We start from the raw sequence: 17,256 nt of genomic DNA on the forward strand, positions 1-17,256 counted from the left end.
AACCCAGTGAGTAATGCATTTCTTTTCTGTAGATTTTATGTGCCTTTACTGTGATTGTTGTAGAACCGAAGCCATTGATGCAGTATGTCTGTGCATGTGGTGCAATAGATAATAGAAGTCAGCATTTTGCTTATCTAGCTGCCTTAGCCTACAGTCCTCCTCTGCAACCACAATTGCTACAAACACAGATTTTGCCGCTGCCTCTTGCGTACACTGGGATGTGGCTGAAAGAGCTCTGAGACATAGTGGGGGTGGGGGGGATTTGCCCTGAAAAGACGTGTTCTTGCCAGGTGACGGATTGGGGGGGGGGGCACAGAGACCAGACAGAGGAGTATGCAGAGTGAGTGATGCTGCTGCTAAGAGAGATTAATGAAGGAAATGTATCCCAAAAAACCTGACGGTATGTGAGTTGGGGCCTGTTTATTTGACAGTATTGTTTTCTTTATTTTGCAGATTTATTTAGTGTTTGGTTTAATTTGTTACATTTGAAAAAAAGCTTAAAATGAATTAGTGTATTCTGTCGTCATGCTGAGGAGAAGTCGAATGGTACTGCATTGCTACATCAGACTAAATCAATATGTTTAATGGTCAAATTGTATTTTGTGCAGTAGCTGATGTTAACGTATGCTAGAGCTTTATTTGATATTTTTCAACAGAGCACTGAAAGGGAAGAATCATTTTGCTCTTGTTTACTGTATAGCAGCCCCCCCCCCCCAGTGTCCTTTTCAAGTCATTGAGCCACAGAATCTGATCAAGGAATCTAATCATATTTATTCACAGGAGTCTTCAGCCATAAAAAGACTATCTTGCTTTGCCAGGTATATATTTTATATTTGGTACTGGTGTTTGTATATTGTAGCCGGTTATTGTTCCTTATGATCCATTTGCCGTATATTGTTGTTGGAAATTAAATTCTAGGTCTTAAATGGTTTTCTGGTGTTTAATTAGCATGTTCCCTTGGGAATTTTTGTTCTATCTGTGCAACATATTATAAAGACGTAGTACATGGTATCTCAAATGGAAGGAAATAACGGCTTGTGGCCTGTAAATATTGTGCAACTCATAAGGGCAGGTTTTCCCTTTATTTGTTGCTGTATTAGCAGCAATGATTAGGTTATTCAGAGCACGTGAACAAGACCCATCCCCCCCCATGAAGAAAAGAGTGACTGCGACTATAGAGGCAACTCTGAAGACATAGCTTTGCTTGCAGAGAGCATTTCTTTTGTACTGCAGCTACAGTACTGATAAATGAGGTTTATTGGCTAGACAGATTGTGTGTGTGGGAGTAGTACAACCGTTTTTGTAAAAAGTAAACAGTTACGTAGGTATTAGCTGTACCACTATTTCTCAGCAGTGCTGAAATCCCTGATCTGCCCCTTTTAGTGTGCTTGTGCTGTGTGTCTCCACCCCACCCCCAAAGTTCATACATGTTTTTTATCTCTGAAAAAGAAATGGGGAATGGCTGTCATATGTCAGATTTGTTTGTTTGAAACAAGTTAAATGACTTCTTCCTCTTTAATTGCAGCAATACTTTTCTCTCTTTTTTCCGTTAAATCTCAAATGACCATAACATAATAGCTGGGATTCAAAGAATCACACAACTATTCTTTATGTGCTCAGGGTGGCATTTGGCTTCAGTTTCTCAAGTGGCAGCCCTTCCTGACACGTGGCAATCTACTTTTAAAATTTGAGGGCTTTCAAAACAGAGTTATCTGACATATGGACCTGCTAGTTTGGTCATACCTGTGTTTGCCCTTGACTGCATCTGAAATTCCTCTATAGACGTTGGACTGTGTATGGAAACCTCTTTAAAGGGGTACTATTGGTTTGACTTTAGAAAGCACATGACCTGATTTTTACATTTCTAGTGCCATAGGATTGTATCCAACTAAGTTTTGCTCACAGTAGACTCATTGAAACTAATAGATCTTAGTCAAATCCATTAATTTCAGTGGACTAGGACTATCATTGGCTGCAACCCAGTACTGTCATACACTTTAAAATGTATTGGTTTGCATACAGTGGAAGTTTAAATTTAGGATGTCTAGTGTGTGGCTTTTGTCGTAAGTTATACTACATAAAATTAAATGGCAAATGTGGCTTATTTTCTTATACACATCTCAGCTTTGCCTTGTAATAAATTGCTCTGTCTTCTAGGGCCAGTGTCAAGGTAATTTTATTCAATCCTTTACTATCATCCCTTAGTTAGCAATATTTAGTTTCAAAACCTGGTTAGAGAGAATTCTTGTTAGAGCTAGTCTTGTTTCGTGGTTAATATTGGTGTTGACCTAATTCTTAAATAATAGTTAAGGCCATGTGGAGAGGCAGTTTGTATGTGAGGTATGTGCATTGTGCAATCCCGTAACCTATAGTCCTAGTTAAGAGATTGTGAGTGTTATATCTGCACTAGCACCTTGTGCTATCGCCTAGGCTTCATAATGCAATGTTCTTTTTAAACCTGTACAGCTATCTCAAGCTCAAGCCTTGATTTTTAATATATGAACTTTTGACAGACCTGTTAATAAATTGCTTAACTGTTGTTGGCTCAGATGTGCAATTGTGCTGAACTTGTTAAATTTTTCTTTCAGGGGCAATAGTGTCATGAGGAGTGTGCTCTGGTAATGAGAATCTCAAGGATATCTATCATAGTTCTTAAAAGGTGAAAGGGCATACCTAGCTGCCCACAACTCTTAATTCAGCAACCACAGCTTTGTAATTTCATAGAAAGTTCAGAAGAGGCAGAATCTACAAATCAGTGACTGTATTTGCCTTTGATGCCAAACCCAAGGTTGTGACCCTGTGGTTGCTCGGTAACAATGTCCATCATCCCTGACTATTGGTCATGCTGGCTGGGGCTCTAATCTCAAGGTCACAGGTTCCCCACCCCTGCACCAAACCATGGTTTACTGTGATGTGCATGAGCCACAGTAATCATCAGACTCACATGCTCTCCCCTTCTGAATAACCAAGAGAAGTCTGGAAGCTTTTGCTTTCTGACTGCCATGCCATTCAGAGGTAGAATTCTGGTTTACCTATGATTAGTTTCAACCAGCTAGCTTCTAAAATTGCAGTTATAAGTTGGTTTATTTCATATTAAAAATAGTATTAACCACAGTTTGTTGCTCTAGTGACCCAGCAAGCTGCAGCTAAAGAATGAAACTGAAAACTTCCCAACTTCCAGCTAGACAGGAGGTGTTAGAGTATAAATCTGAAGCTTTCTTCATCCCTTTCCTGTTTTGCATGTTGCACTAAACCATGGTGTAAATGCAGCCACTGACTCAGTTTGTATGTAATGCTAAGTCAAACCATGGGTTAGTTTGAACAAGCAAATATGCAAGTTCCTGGAGAGGATATTATGGCTCCTTTTCTCTTCCCAAATCATTTTACTTCTGGGCTGAGTTTAGGCACAGCTTGTGGTTTAGCTCTCTCTAGACAAACCTTGAGCTGAAATCAAATTTTGTCCTATGATTTACAGTTTGTGGTTGTCTGCAACAGTTGTACCATGAGCCCAGATTCAGATAACATGCTAAGACAAACCATGGTTTAATTCAGTGCAGCAGCCAAATGATTGGAGAGAAGCAAAGTGGTGGTCCATATTTGCTCGTTGGTACTAAACTATGCTTTGGATGAGTGTTAGGTGCAAATGAGGGTGTTGTCTTCACAGCTGAAAAAAAATGTGAAAATCAGTTTTCCAAAAGTTTAACTAGAAAATGTGCAGCATCTCCTATTGTGGAAAAATACCACACAAACCAGTTTATAGGCATATGTGTAATTCAGATATAATTGATAATGTTTAGAAACTTTGCTGCAGTTTAGTGTGGATTGCTTTAACTCATTATTTAAAACATGAAGAAAAATATTCATATTATGAAGACAGCAAAATAATTGGTTACCATAACAATTAAAATGTGTTTCCAGTTAAATAAATAAATTTTGCTATCTGAGAGCATAGTCTAAAACATGCAACCCTAATCTGTTTTCTGCACTACTCAGTTGTATCTACTTGGAAAAATATATATAATAAAATATATTTTGGCTTGGCTTTCTGTACCATGTAAGTACACCAAACAGGTTCAGTTGCTTTAAGATAAGGGGTCAAAATCCAGTATAGTGTTAATGCAAACGTGTGAGCAAAAACCTTTTCTGGATGCGAGGCAGGAATTATTGGGCAAAGCATTTTCAGGGAGTTGCAAAGTAAATACCCATCTTATTGTTGTCAGCTAAACAAGTGTTTGTAATTTGATGCAGTAATAAATACTACGCATGGCCTATTATCATTAAAAATAAGAATTTCAAAAAAGTTTGACCTCTCTCCGGGAACCTACTTGTTTGCACTAAGTCACTGCTTGGCTTATCATTATGTGCAAACTGGGCTGTAGCAAGGACTAGAACAGTAGTGTAACTTTCGTTCTCAAACCTGGAAGCATGTCTGATTGAAAGTGAATGACATAATTCTGCACATCAAGCAATAGTGGTCAAATGTATACATGTATTTTGCTGTTGCTAGGGCAACTGCTATTTACCTGTTTACTGGCCTCAATAATAATTTGAGAAATCTCAAAAAAGGCACTTAAAGTTTTATAGAAGTCTGCCAGCCCTCAGCACCCAATTGCCATCCAGTTCTGTTAAGAAACAAATAGTTTATAATCTTATTTCTTCATGGTTTGACAGACAGGAGAATTGCATTTTGAATATAATATATAAAATATTGAACTTCTGAGAACTTATGTATAGTCAGAATTGATGTTCAGAAGTATTTCTTGGTTGAAACCAACAGGGAAGTTGTGAATTGATTTAGTGTGAGGCTTTTCTTAATTATTATCCAGAAGCTTTAGTATCAGGGTTATGCAGAGATTTAAATAAAAACATAAGACTATTGATTGAGTGCTTTACACATACTGGTATTATGTGTGAAATGTCAAAAACCGATCCTCTTGTGGAGAATTGGCTGCATGTTACATGCAGCTTGAAATCCTTTGCAGAACAGAAATTAAAGGAAACCAAAACAGCTGATTTAAACTGTTGCATTGTTTCCTAGAGTTGGACTATAAAGGAAACATCTGTATTTGTTTGTTTATAGTGACTTTATGAAGCCAGTTACTTGGCCACTGATTGAAATGATTGCTTTTTAATGTGGAGATGTCTAAAATTTTCTCTTGTAGTGGAAATTAAAAGTACAGTGGTACCTCAGGTTACAGACAATTCAGGTTACAGACTCCAATAACCCAGAAATAGTACCTTGGGTTAAGAACTTTGCTTCAGAATGAGAACAGAAATCGTGCAGTGGCGGCGCAGCAGCGGCGGGAGGCCCCATTAGCTAAAGTGGTACTTCAGGTTAAGAACAGTTTCAGGTTAAGAACGGACCTCCAGAACGAATTAAGTTCTTAACCTGAGGTACCAATGTACTTACATTATGTCAGTTAGGTTTGTAAATAGCCACCTGTGTGTTGAATAAAAGTCACTTCAGATGACCTGGCATGGAAGTCTTGCACGATGGGAAAAAGTTAATTCTCTTTTCTTTCAGAATCTAACATAGATATCTGTTGACAGGTGGACTTATACAGATTTTTGTTAGATGATAACATTTGCAGGTTTATTGCAAGGCTGCATTAAGCACAGCAGCATTTTTAATTTCTGACTGTTAGACAAGCAAAGTGGTGCCAGCTGAAGCAAAAATTATTTAAATTTCAGACTCATTTGATACTCTTGTTATGGCTTAATGCTACCTGAAAGAGCCTGTTCATTCCTCTCTCCAGTGTAGCTATGAAGAGATTAAAAGGCTTTACAGTGGTGCCTCGCTAGACAAAAATAATTCGTTCTGCGAGTATCTTCGCCTAGCGATTTTTTCGTCTTGCGAGGCAGCCCCATTGACAATTTCGTCTTGCGGGGCAGCCTTCCGCTAGCGAATGCCTTTCGTCTAGGGAGTTTTTCGTCTAGCGAGGCATTTGTCTAGCAGGGCACCACTGTACGTCTGTTTTTAGCTAACCACACTTTGGCATTATGTCTGAACCAGGGCAAACTGGTTAGTCTTAACTATGGTGTACCCTTGTGGTAGGTAGTACTGTATTCCCAAATAAGTAGGTATGCAGATGTGTGTTTCTTAGTACAGCAGACGGACACAACACTTGTTTTGGAGAGCAAAAGAACGTAATTCCTTTTGGACGTTAGTTTACTTTCTCTCTCACTGCCTTCATGTCTGTGCTGTGTAACTAACCGCTCACCTCCCCTCCTCCCAATTTTTTTCTCATACATTTGGAGAATAAACTTCTTTCTCCCAAGTTATGCAGAAACAAGCCAACTTCAAATGTTGGTTTATGAAGCTAGCTTGCTACAATAAACCATAGTTACCTTAAAGTTTAGTGTTACATCTAAATATTAAACTGCAGTTCATTGAAAACAGAAATGAAAGCTTCTAATCTCCTCAACAAGAGGAAGGGAGCAAATGAGCCCAAGGCTCATGCATGTAACATTGAAACATGTCCAAACCATTGTGTCCAAATCCACTCACAATCTGGAATAGTGTGTGGTATGGCTTCAGCTGGTATACATTATAGTAGCATCTACACAGGGTAGGTTTGGTAGGCCATCTTGCTATAAAAATATTAGTCATGTTGGTGTACTCTGTGTCTGGAAAACTTAAGCCTCTTCTGACCTTAAAGGTCCATCCTGCAGTTCTGAGCTGGTTGTATGTTTGTTTCATGATCTCTGTCCAAGATTGTATCCCTTTAAGGCGAGGAGGAAGGTGGGAGGAGTTCACAATTGCCTCTGTACTGCATGGTTGCCACTAGAATGCTTGCTTATGGCAATTGAGCTTCCTGCAAGTGAGCAAGCATGTCTCCAATGGGAAGGCTTCCATAAGACATAGATGGTTGTAGAGGGGTGAAAAGCATTAAAGTGTGAGTTTCTGCAAGGCTGAAAGATTAGAGAATTAAAATTTCCGAAAATTTTGAAGCTCGGAAAAAAACAGTTTTTTTCTTTTTTTCTTTTTAAACCGGAATTTTTTGGGAAAATTGAAAAAATACTACATTAGCACTTCTTTTTTCTTTTCCAGATTGAAAGTCATTCTGTTACTTTAGAAACACAAAATATAACTATGGACAATTTTAATGGGCATAAAATTATCACAACTAGCATATTAAAAATATAGTGTATCCAAACAATTATTACAAACAGAATTTACTTTTAACATAATATTTATTTGTTTTTGTAACAAATGGAGCAACAATCTCCTGAACTGTTTACTAGTTTATGTGGAACAAAAAAAACTCCACAAAACAATTTTTAAAAATCCAGAAGTAAAAATTATTCATATTTCCTCTCCACGGTATTTAAAAAAACATTCTCATAAAAAAAGAACTGAAGAAGGAAGTGGGACTAAGTTTCAATGAATGGGCATAAAATTTAATCAGAATCATTTTCTGAGCTGTAATTAAGTATATGCTTTCAGGCCCTTTTTGTTGCTCTATATTTTCTTCCAGTGCTTTGAGGCCTAGTGAAGAGGAACAGAACCAATGCATACCACACACATGCAAAAACAAAACTGAAACCTTTTTCTTTTCTGGTGACAACAGCACCTACTAAAGGAAGAAATGTATTGTTATTGCATTGGAGAGTTCAGTTTGTAACCTAGGACTTGCTTGTCCTCACAGAAATTAGAATAATCTGATACCATACATATTTTTTTTAGAAATGATTTATAAAATATTTGAACCCCTTATCTTAAAATATTTTATTCATCATGTTAAAATAAAACATTCCATAATCTATTTTTTATTTTTCCAATTTTTCGGAAAAACTGTTTTTTCCCGAATTTTTCCAGTTTTTGCCCGGGCCTTCACATCTCTATGAAAGATTAATGGAACTGTGCAGCATGTATGCAATTCAACTTTTACAAGCAAGCATTTCTTTTAACAGGTAATTAAATGTGGGTCTTAAAGCTGTATATTAAAGAAGCATCTGCTAGCTTTCCATAGTTGAGTGTTTCAATTAATGATGATGATAGATATGGTAACCTGTAGATTTTTCCCCCTATAAAAAAGCCCATTGGATTGAGTTTCCTTGTGTTTAATCAACTAGGAATTGATCAGCTTGTATATCTCAAACCTAATGTGGAGGGGACGACATAAGCTTGTTCTTGATAACTGAGTATGTGGATAGATACTAAAAGGCCCTGTGGGTGGGGCAGGGCATAAAACATAGTGGAATATGTAGTTTATAACTAACAGTTTTATCTGTTCTTATAATCATATATTCTGTTGTTAGGATCTGCCCTGGGACCTTAAGGTGAAGGATGGGTACGAAATCTAAAAAATAAATAATGACATTGATTGCACTATTAAGATAGACATGGTTTGCTGTTTCTACTATGTGTACTTATGAATATATGGAACATTAGTAGTGTGGGGCATTTGGCAGTCTAAATAATGGAATATATGGTGTTTGATCTGAAATACAGTAATAACATGGGAAATGTAAAAGCTTATTCATTCTATAAAAGTGCAGGAAGATAAGTCCTGTCCCCTGCCCCTTATGTGTTTAAGGGATGCACATCCCTGTTTATTTTCCCTAATGAATATTTTGCTATCTTCCATTGCATTCCTCAACAAAACCACTATGATATTTCCAAGTCTTCCTACTTGGTGTATTCAGGTGAACAGAATGCCTATCCCTTAGCCATAATTACAGGAGTGTTATGGAATTCCATGCTTCTTATCTTGGCATTCATGACAGCTAAGGGTATGCCAGCATTAATGCTAGTCATGGTTGACACATAGAAAGCTGCTTTACACTGAATCAAGCTTTTTGTCCCTACACTGACTGACAGTGGCTCTCCAGGATTTGAGGCAGGGATCCTTTCTTTCCCTACCTGGGAATTGAATCTGGGACCTTCTGTGTACAAAACAAATGCTCTCCGTTGAGTTGTGTCACTGAGCTTACCAAGGCTTGCTGCTAACCATGGTATGAAGCTAGTTATCACTCTTGGGTAAAAAAAAAAAACCAGATTAATTTTAACTATGGTTATACAGTGGACCCTTGAGTTACGTTCCACTCTGGATACGTAACTTTTGGGTTGCGAACGTGGCAAACCCGAAGTGTATACTTCCGGGTTTCGCCATGCAGGCATGCGTGTGTAGAAGCGATGCCTCCAGTTACAGACTTTTCAGGTTAAGTACAGACCCCCGGAAAGAATTTAATTTGTATCCGGAGGGTCCACTGTAGTCTGTGATAACATACGGTAAGCCTTACTCAATGTTAAAGCCGGTGGAGAAAGTGTCAGCAGTCTTGCTTTAGATATGGGAGGCCCACTGTCCATACCTAAACCTTGGATAAGAGGAGAATAGTGTTATACAGTGGTACCTCGGGTTAAGAACTTAATTCATTCTGGAGATCTGTTCTTAACCTGAAACTGTTCTAAACCTGAGGTACCACTTTAGTTAATGGGGCCTCCCGCTGGTGCCGCGTGATTTCTGTTCTCATCCTGAAGCAAAGTTCTTAACCCGAGGTACTATTTCTGGGTTAGCGGAGTCTGTAACCTGAAGTGTCTGTAACCCGAGATACCACTGTATCTGCATCAGTTCTGTGATACTCACAGGACAATTGCATGTATCAAGTGATAACCTTAAATTTTTTGGCTTCTGTTGCAGAATCCAGGGTTTATTCCATGAAGTGTTGTTGTGGAGCTCCCTGAACAACAACAGATTTGGTTGATAGTGCTTTCTTTAACTGAGTGGTAATTCATATGTTACGCTACAGAAGTGTTTGCTATTTGTGTGCTTTGTTTTCTTAGGATGAATGTTACAAAATGCAGAAGTGCAAGTGAATGCATAGCCATGGATAACTTTTGTTTGTCCACTGTGTTTTTATATACACGCCTGTCCTTCACACTTTGCAGCATTCACCAACACAAGGAGTATTGTATGTGCAGTAAATGCATCTGTTGCATGAAGCTTGAATTAGGCTTCATTCCCATTTCTGTTCTGTAGTGAGAGAATTTATTAGCTCTGCTAATTTTTTTATCTGTTGTTATAATAGCTCTTGTTTGCTTTGTGGTTTCTATCAGTGTTGCTGTTGATTATTATTTGAGATGATATGGGCTAATTCAGTACCATGTGTGATACAATTGTCTTGTTGGGAGTTATTGGAGAGAAGCTGTCTTATTCCCCTCTGCTGAGTGTGTAATAAATATATGTGGGTTATAATATAGTTGAGTGTGACAGTGTTGGGTATGATTGCTTGGATGGTTGAGGTATTGTATGAAGTGGTTAGATGGTTGTGTAAATGGGTGGTGAGGGTGACATTGTATGGGGAAAGGCCATAGATCAGTGATGGAGCATCTGCTTTGCATGCAGAAGATCCTAAATTCAGTCCCTAGCACCTCCATATAGGAAAGGGAGAGGGCCACCCCCCAGCTGATACCCCAGAGCGCTGCTGCTAGTCAGTGTTAACAGTATTGAACTAGATGGGACAATGGTCTGACTCAGTATAAGGCAGCTTCTTATGTTGCTTTGTGTAGTTGCTATAGTGTATTTTATATAGGTTGGAAGTTTGTAACATTTTGCCTGGTAACTTACTCAATATATATGTCAATATTGTACAGTACATTTATGTGGGTTGGATTTTTCTTAATGTAAACAATCTACAATAAATCTACAATAATAAAAATGGTATATTTTGATGTTCCTTATTGCAAGCAGCTTTTATATCTGTGGATAGTAAGTGGGCTATAAAAATAAAAGCACTAGTCCTGAGATGCTCTGCCAGGGAGGAGAGAAGGGGAGCAGGTGCATTGGATGTCTGAAGCACCTGCAGAGAGATACAGGCAATGACCAATTTAGGTGTATCCGAATGACACATGATCGTGTACATGGACACATTGCTGAACCTGGAAGGAGCTCCAAAACATCATAAAGATGTCACAGAAAGGGACAAAACAAGATGGGACAGGGGCAGAGTGGGTTTTGCATACTTCTCTGATGCATGTGGGTGTGCGGAATGGAACCCCCATGCAAACCAAGGATTGCTTGTACTGAATTCTTGATGTTTACTGAACTGGGTTTCCCCCCCAAAAAATGACCCTGAATTTTTTGGATTTTATTGACATGGATGCTACATTTATGTTGTATTTTATGCTGTTTTTAAGCTGTCTTTTAAGTCGTTTTTAATCACTGTTTTTATATTTGCTGTTAGCCGCCCTGAGCCCGGTATGAATTCCTCTCACATTCTACTGTGATAATGTGTCTAGAGTGGAAGGAATTGCTGTCAGGAATCTTCCTAATGAAGAGGCAACAGAAGTCTCTTCATACATAATGCCAAACTGTGGTTTGCTGGTGCAGGATCAAGCCGTAAAGGAACAAATTGCACTTAGTTGCCTCCTGGTTTGTGGCAAATAATAGTCTGCAGTTATTTCTGAAGGCAAAATTTGTTTGGTGCTGTGTGTTAACTTGCCTCTAGTGTGATAACTTGAAGTGCTGATTAATTGTATCTTGTATTTAACCCATCTATAAGCTGGTAGACTGTAAACAAATCCATGCATTCAAACACTGGGCTAACCATACCAATAAATAGGCTTAACTAATGAATATGAAGGTCTTTATGCTACTGTAAGAACAAAATGATGGCAAGCTTGGAGGACCATAGTGGGGATTATTGGCTAACAAAACTAGATGTGACTTTATTAAGAGCATGTCCTTAATTACCCACAACTCTGGAATATATAATGCTGTTTTATTAGATAATAAACCATTACCTCTCTGTACACTTTGTACATCATCATCTCTTTAGAAACATCAGTGAGGAACTCTAGATCTCTTATTCATTGTCAGCAAATTTAGTTGCCTCTTGAGGAATCTGAGGCGTAGGGGGTATCAATGTGATAATCCAATAGGGGGAAGCACTTTGATCTAGCTCAGATAGATGTATTAGACCTGCTGACATTTTCAGCTGGACAGGCCCCCCTGTTGCTTACCTGACACGAGACATTTAAATCTGCAACTGCCAAAGAACACTTTTGAAGCCTTGTTTTCAGGTGGGATCAGATCTACCTGATGTCATATGACTTCAGAGGATTGACACCTACTTATCAAATGTGGCCCACAGAGGGTTGGCCACTTTTTCCTGTCTGGCTTGCCCAATTAAAGTGCTCCCTACCCCAACAGCTTTAATGCAAAGCAAAGTGCATGTGATGATATTAGAATGTTGCCTGTCCAATGTGTGTTTATCATGGATTTCTTTTCTGTTTCCTCGTGTCTGGCAAATGATACTGGACATACAAATGCTAGAGGGGTTGCATGTGCAGAGATCAGACAAAGTGACTTCCATAAGAATGTGATAACTAAGGAAATACTTTATAAGTTTGATGAAGTATGATTGTTTTGAAATGTAGATACAAAATGGGCTGTAAAACTTAATGAAATCACTTTGCCCTGTTTTCAAGAAAGATTGCTGTTCTAGTATTCTGCAGGATTATGCAAGGGTAGAAAGAATATTTAAGGATAAAATATTGCTTACAGGCCTTCATGAATCTGTTGAACTTGAACCTCAGTTTTTTTTTTAACCCTCTTGAAAGAATTTCTGGTGCTGGCAACTATAAATACCTTCTTGGAGTATCTTAAGCTTCTGAAGTGAAAGAATTGTTCAAGTCTTCTGTTTTTAATTGAATGTCAATCATCCTAAGCTATTTTGGGCAGATTTATTACTCTAATGTTACCCAAATGAAGGGTTCTTCACTGCATTCTAATTTCATTTTTTAAAAATATTGTACCTTAGTTCTCTAATAAAGGCTTGGGTGTGCTCTGGAAAATGTCTACTTTTGGGTGCTTGAGTTGTGCTTTTCCTGAATAATTACCATTTATACTTGAGCTAACCAACTTTTGTATTCTTGAGGTGATACTCTGTTCTCTTCTTACTTGTAAGTGCTCAGGCTGCGAAGTTAGGGTTGGGTTGTCTTTTTACTAGACAGTTTCATTCCCTGATGGACAGTTGGATTCTGTATGGATAGCTCAGTCAGTAAGCATGTGACTCATTGGGCAAAAAGATTTCTGCGTTGCAGAGGATTGAACTAGATGACCCTCGTGGTCCCTTCCAACTCTACAATTCTATGATAAAGTCGGTGAAGGGCAAGGACTTTGCATGCAAAAGCCAAAGAGATATTGCATTAAGTTGGATAATATTTCAATATTTTGAAACAATTCTTTGTTTGAGTGTGACTGCAGATTTAAAAAAATTGTGATTTTAATGGCATAGAGAATTTGTTTCAAAGTCCATATCCAGCCTTACACAGGCTTACACAATTAAATGCCTATATGCAGCGCAATAAGTCAATATTTGTTGTCTTAGTTATTGACAGCAGTAACTGTATCCTGCTGAAGTTACTACACCTTACAATACCATAAATACTGGGTAAGAGATATAGATGAGACTAAGCAACCATGTTTATATAACTATACTCTAGTGTGTCTTTCTGAATTAAATATAGTTGGCATATGCTATGATCCAGAGTGGATGGGTATTTAACAGGGTTCAGGGTCAATTGCTTCAATGGAGTAACCCGTGGATGCTTGTGGAATCATTGATTCACCTGAGCCTTCAAGTGTTTGCTGCAGCTTGCAACACTTTCTTAGTAATCCTTGGACTAGACTACTGCAGTGTGTTGTGCAGAAGATTGACTTTGAAGACTGGAAGCTACAGTTTGTTGAAAATACAGGCAGCGACCATTTTGCCCTGGGGGTTCCGTCCTGACATGCTCGCCGTTCTTCCCTCTTCTGGGTCCAAAAGGACCTGCACGTCAGCAATTGCGTGCCATTTGGACATGCCTAAAATGGGCGGCACCGTATAACAGCTAGGCTACTATGAGAAATTGATAATTTGAAAGCTATTTCACCAGTGCTTAAGGAGCTACCTTCATAGGATAACTCACTTGGCACCAATGTTAATATATCTTTGTAAGGTAAAGATCTTATGATTTTCCTAAGCCCTTGAACTTGGTGACCAATTTCTATGTGGCAATATTTATTGTACTGTTCTGTTGACATTTTATTATATCTTTCTTTTTAAAAAGTGAAGCACTGTGGAAATGTTTATTGAAGAGCTGTAAACAAATTCGTTAAGTATTCAGTGTTGTTGTTTCTTTTTTTTTCAAATTTAGACTTTATTAATTAAAAAGGAAAAACACACATTGCATCTCATACATTTCCATAGTAACATACAATATCATTGTTCTCATACCTTTCCCGTTAATCCCATCTCCCCCCACCCCCCCACATCCCTCTGACTTCCCTCCAGCACTCTTTCGACTTCCTTAAAGCTATTTACATCTTATTTGTACATTCATAATTACTTATTTATGCCTTATTTGTACATTCATAATTACTAAATTGTACTATACTCCTCTTATTAATTCTTTAAATTGATTTACTAATCCTAAAATTCCTTCATACCTATTTATTCCAAGCATATTAGCACTTCTTTCTTTGAGCAATGCTTCTCCATATATTCTTCATAGCATTTCCATTGTTCTTTCAACTTTTGGTGTGTTTGGTTTCTTATTGCTGCTGTCAATTTTGCCATTAACAAATACTCACTTAACTTGCTTAACCACTCATTCTTTGTTGGTACCTGTTCTGTCTTCCATTTTGCTGCTATCACCATTCTGGCGGCAGTGCTAGCATACAGGAAAACGCTTTCCTTTCCTCTTGGTATTTGGTCGTCTATTAAACCTAGCAGATACACCTCTGGTTTCTTTACCATTGTTTTTTGCATCATTTTTGTCATTTCAGTATGTACCATCACCCAAAAGGTTTTTATATTCTCGCATAGCCACCACATATGTAGTAGCGTCCCCTCCTCTTTCCCACATCTCCAGCACAGGTTAGACTTCAATTTGTAAATGCTTGCCAGTTTCACGGGGGTCAAGTACCATCTGTAATGCATCTTAAAAAAATTTTCTTTAATATTGTATGAAGCCGTAAATCTAATATCCTTTCCCCACAATTTCTCCCATTGCTCCAAATTTATTGCATATCCAAGATCTTTGGACCATCTTAGCATTGCCTCTTTAACTTCTTCTCCCATTAAATCCCACTCCAATAACAAATTATATGCGCCCGAAAGTACTTTTTTGTTGTTTTGGATCACCAATCTTTCAAATTTGGAAGTTTCCTTTGAAAAACCTTTCTTTATGTCTACAGTAAACATACTGTTCAATTGTATATACTGCCATCTATCGGTTCCATGCTCTCTTAATTCCTCATATGATTTTAATTTGTATTTACCTTCCTGATTTTCTATTAACTGTCTATATGTCGGCCAGATTTTATTTATATTTAATCTTTTCCTAGCAATGGCTTCTATCGGTGATATCCACCATGGTGTTTGCATTTCCGCATATCTTTCATATTTCTTCCATACCTTATACAATGCTCCTCTCAGAATATGATTAGTAAATTCCTTATTTATCTTGGCTTTGTCATAATTAAGATACGCATGCCAGCCAAAGCTGCAATTGAATCCTTCCAACTCCAATATTCTGTTCCTTTCCAATCTAATCCATTCACTGACCCATATTAGACATTCTGCTTCATAGTATAATTGTAGGTTCGGGAGCGCCATACCTCCTTTTTCTTTCCGTTCTGTTAACAGCTTGTATTTTACCCGGGGTTTCTTCCCCTGCCAAACAAATTTTGTGATGTCCCTCCTCCATTCGTCAAAGCAATTTTCCTTAATAATAATTGGGATAGTTTGGAATAGATAAAGCATTTTCGGCAGTACATTCATTTTTACAATTGATACTCTCCCCCATAAAGATAGGTTTAATCTATTCCATCTTTCAAATTCTTTCTTTATCTCTTTCCATATTTTATCATAATTGTTTTTAAACAAATTTATGTTTTTCATGGTTATATCTATTCCTAGGTATTTAGCTTTTTTAACAATTTGTAAACCTAATTGCTTTTCTTGATTTGTTATAGAGGTTTTAGCATTTCATGAAACAGCATTCCTGGATATTGAAAACAATTTCAAGATCAAAACACAGTTAAAAAATGCCCACAGTTAAAAAATCCCACATGTTTGCACTTCCATGTAACAAACAACAACAGTACAGGCTATAGGGCTATGCTACACCTTGATCACCCAAGAAACAGAAAACGGTCCCTAATCTCTTAGGTGCATGACACAAATTTGATGAACCTCTCTATGTGCTACAAATACTTTCCTTCAGTCACAAAGATAATTTTAATTTTGCCCTAAAATGCCAACTGAAGGCTCCAACTACTGTAAATGTGTTTTGCCTCTGAGAATTCCACAAATTGATTCTGATAGGTTCTGTTGCATTAAATATATGGGATGTTCTCTTGGTGTTTTTTTTTATTAAAAAATATTTTGGGAAGGGAAGGGGCCTGTTTTAACTCATTATTACAGCGTAGTATTTTTGTTTGTTTGTTTGTTTTCAGCAAGTGTGAGCAGATTTTCAGTTCTTGCACTATAGTATCGCCCAAGGTATGGGAGAGTGCATCTGCCATATAAAATGCTGGTGTCAATCTGATCTTGGGTTTGACTACACTTCCAACTAATAAAACCTGACATGCCATGCCCAGTCTTCCTGATTACCTTCTTGTATGTTAGTCTGCTTTTTTAACATCAGCAAATGTGATCCTTTCTCACACTTACAGATTAAAAGAGGCAATACAGCTTGAGCTGTGTCATGGCTGAGAACAGGCAACACTGAAATGCCATGGCTGCATGGTACAAGAACTCTAGGCTGCATCAACAGAAGTAGAGTGTTCAGATCAATGGAAGAAGTGTATGCATTTCAACACCCAACTATGCACATTTAGCAATGCGGGACTAGAGTAGTCCAAGCCAAATTTCTACAGTGCATTGCAATAATGAAACCATCTACCCAATGTGATATGGAGTTCCAGCCTGGTTCCTCTTTCCCTCCTCCAGAGTCAAGGCAATGGGAGAGTTTAATTGGCCTCAGTTACAGTTAGATTCAATTAGCTATGTAGAGCTGTGGTGTCATCAAATTTACAGATGACACCAAACTGGGAGGTGTAGCCTGTGCCACCAAAGATAGAATCTGGATTCACGATGACCTTAACAGATTGGAGGACTGGGCCAAAACTTAGCAAAATGAATTTCAATAGGGACAAATGTTAGGTTCTACAAGTAGGCAGGAAGAACAAGCTACACAAATATAAGATGGGGAATACCTGGATTGCCAATAGTACACGTGAAAAGGATCTATGGGTCTTAGTA

At 38.0% G+C, this 17,256-nt stretch overlaps 1 protein-coding gene across 5 annotated transcripts in view; it reads left to right on the top strand.

The window, feature by feature from the left end:
• Nucleotides 1-17,256, top strand: part of PRKCZ (protein kinase C zeta) — a 98,440-nt gene that overhangs the window by 27,625 nt on the left and 53,559 nt on the right. The window contains exon 1 of one of the 5 annotated variants that reach the window (XM_033156381.1): nt 286-400. The exons of the other annotated variants lie outside the window; for them this stretch is intronic. Coding sequence (XP_033012272.1) covers nt 370-400 — 31 coding nt within the window. The 5' untranslated portion in view covers nt 286-369. Of the gene's footprint in view, nt 1-285; nt 401-17,256 lie in introns of those variants that run through there. 5 annotated transcript variants of the gene reach the window in all.

This window comes from Lacerta agilis, chromosome 8 (genome assembly GCF_009819535.1).
Source record: "Lacerta agilis isolate rLacAgi1 chromosome 8, rLacAgi1.pri, whole genome shotgun sequence".
Lineage (NCBI taxonomy): Eukaryota > Metazoa > Chordata > Lepidosauria > Squamata > Lacertidae > Lacerta > Lacerta agilis.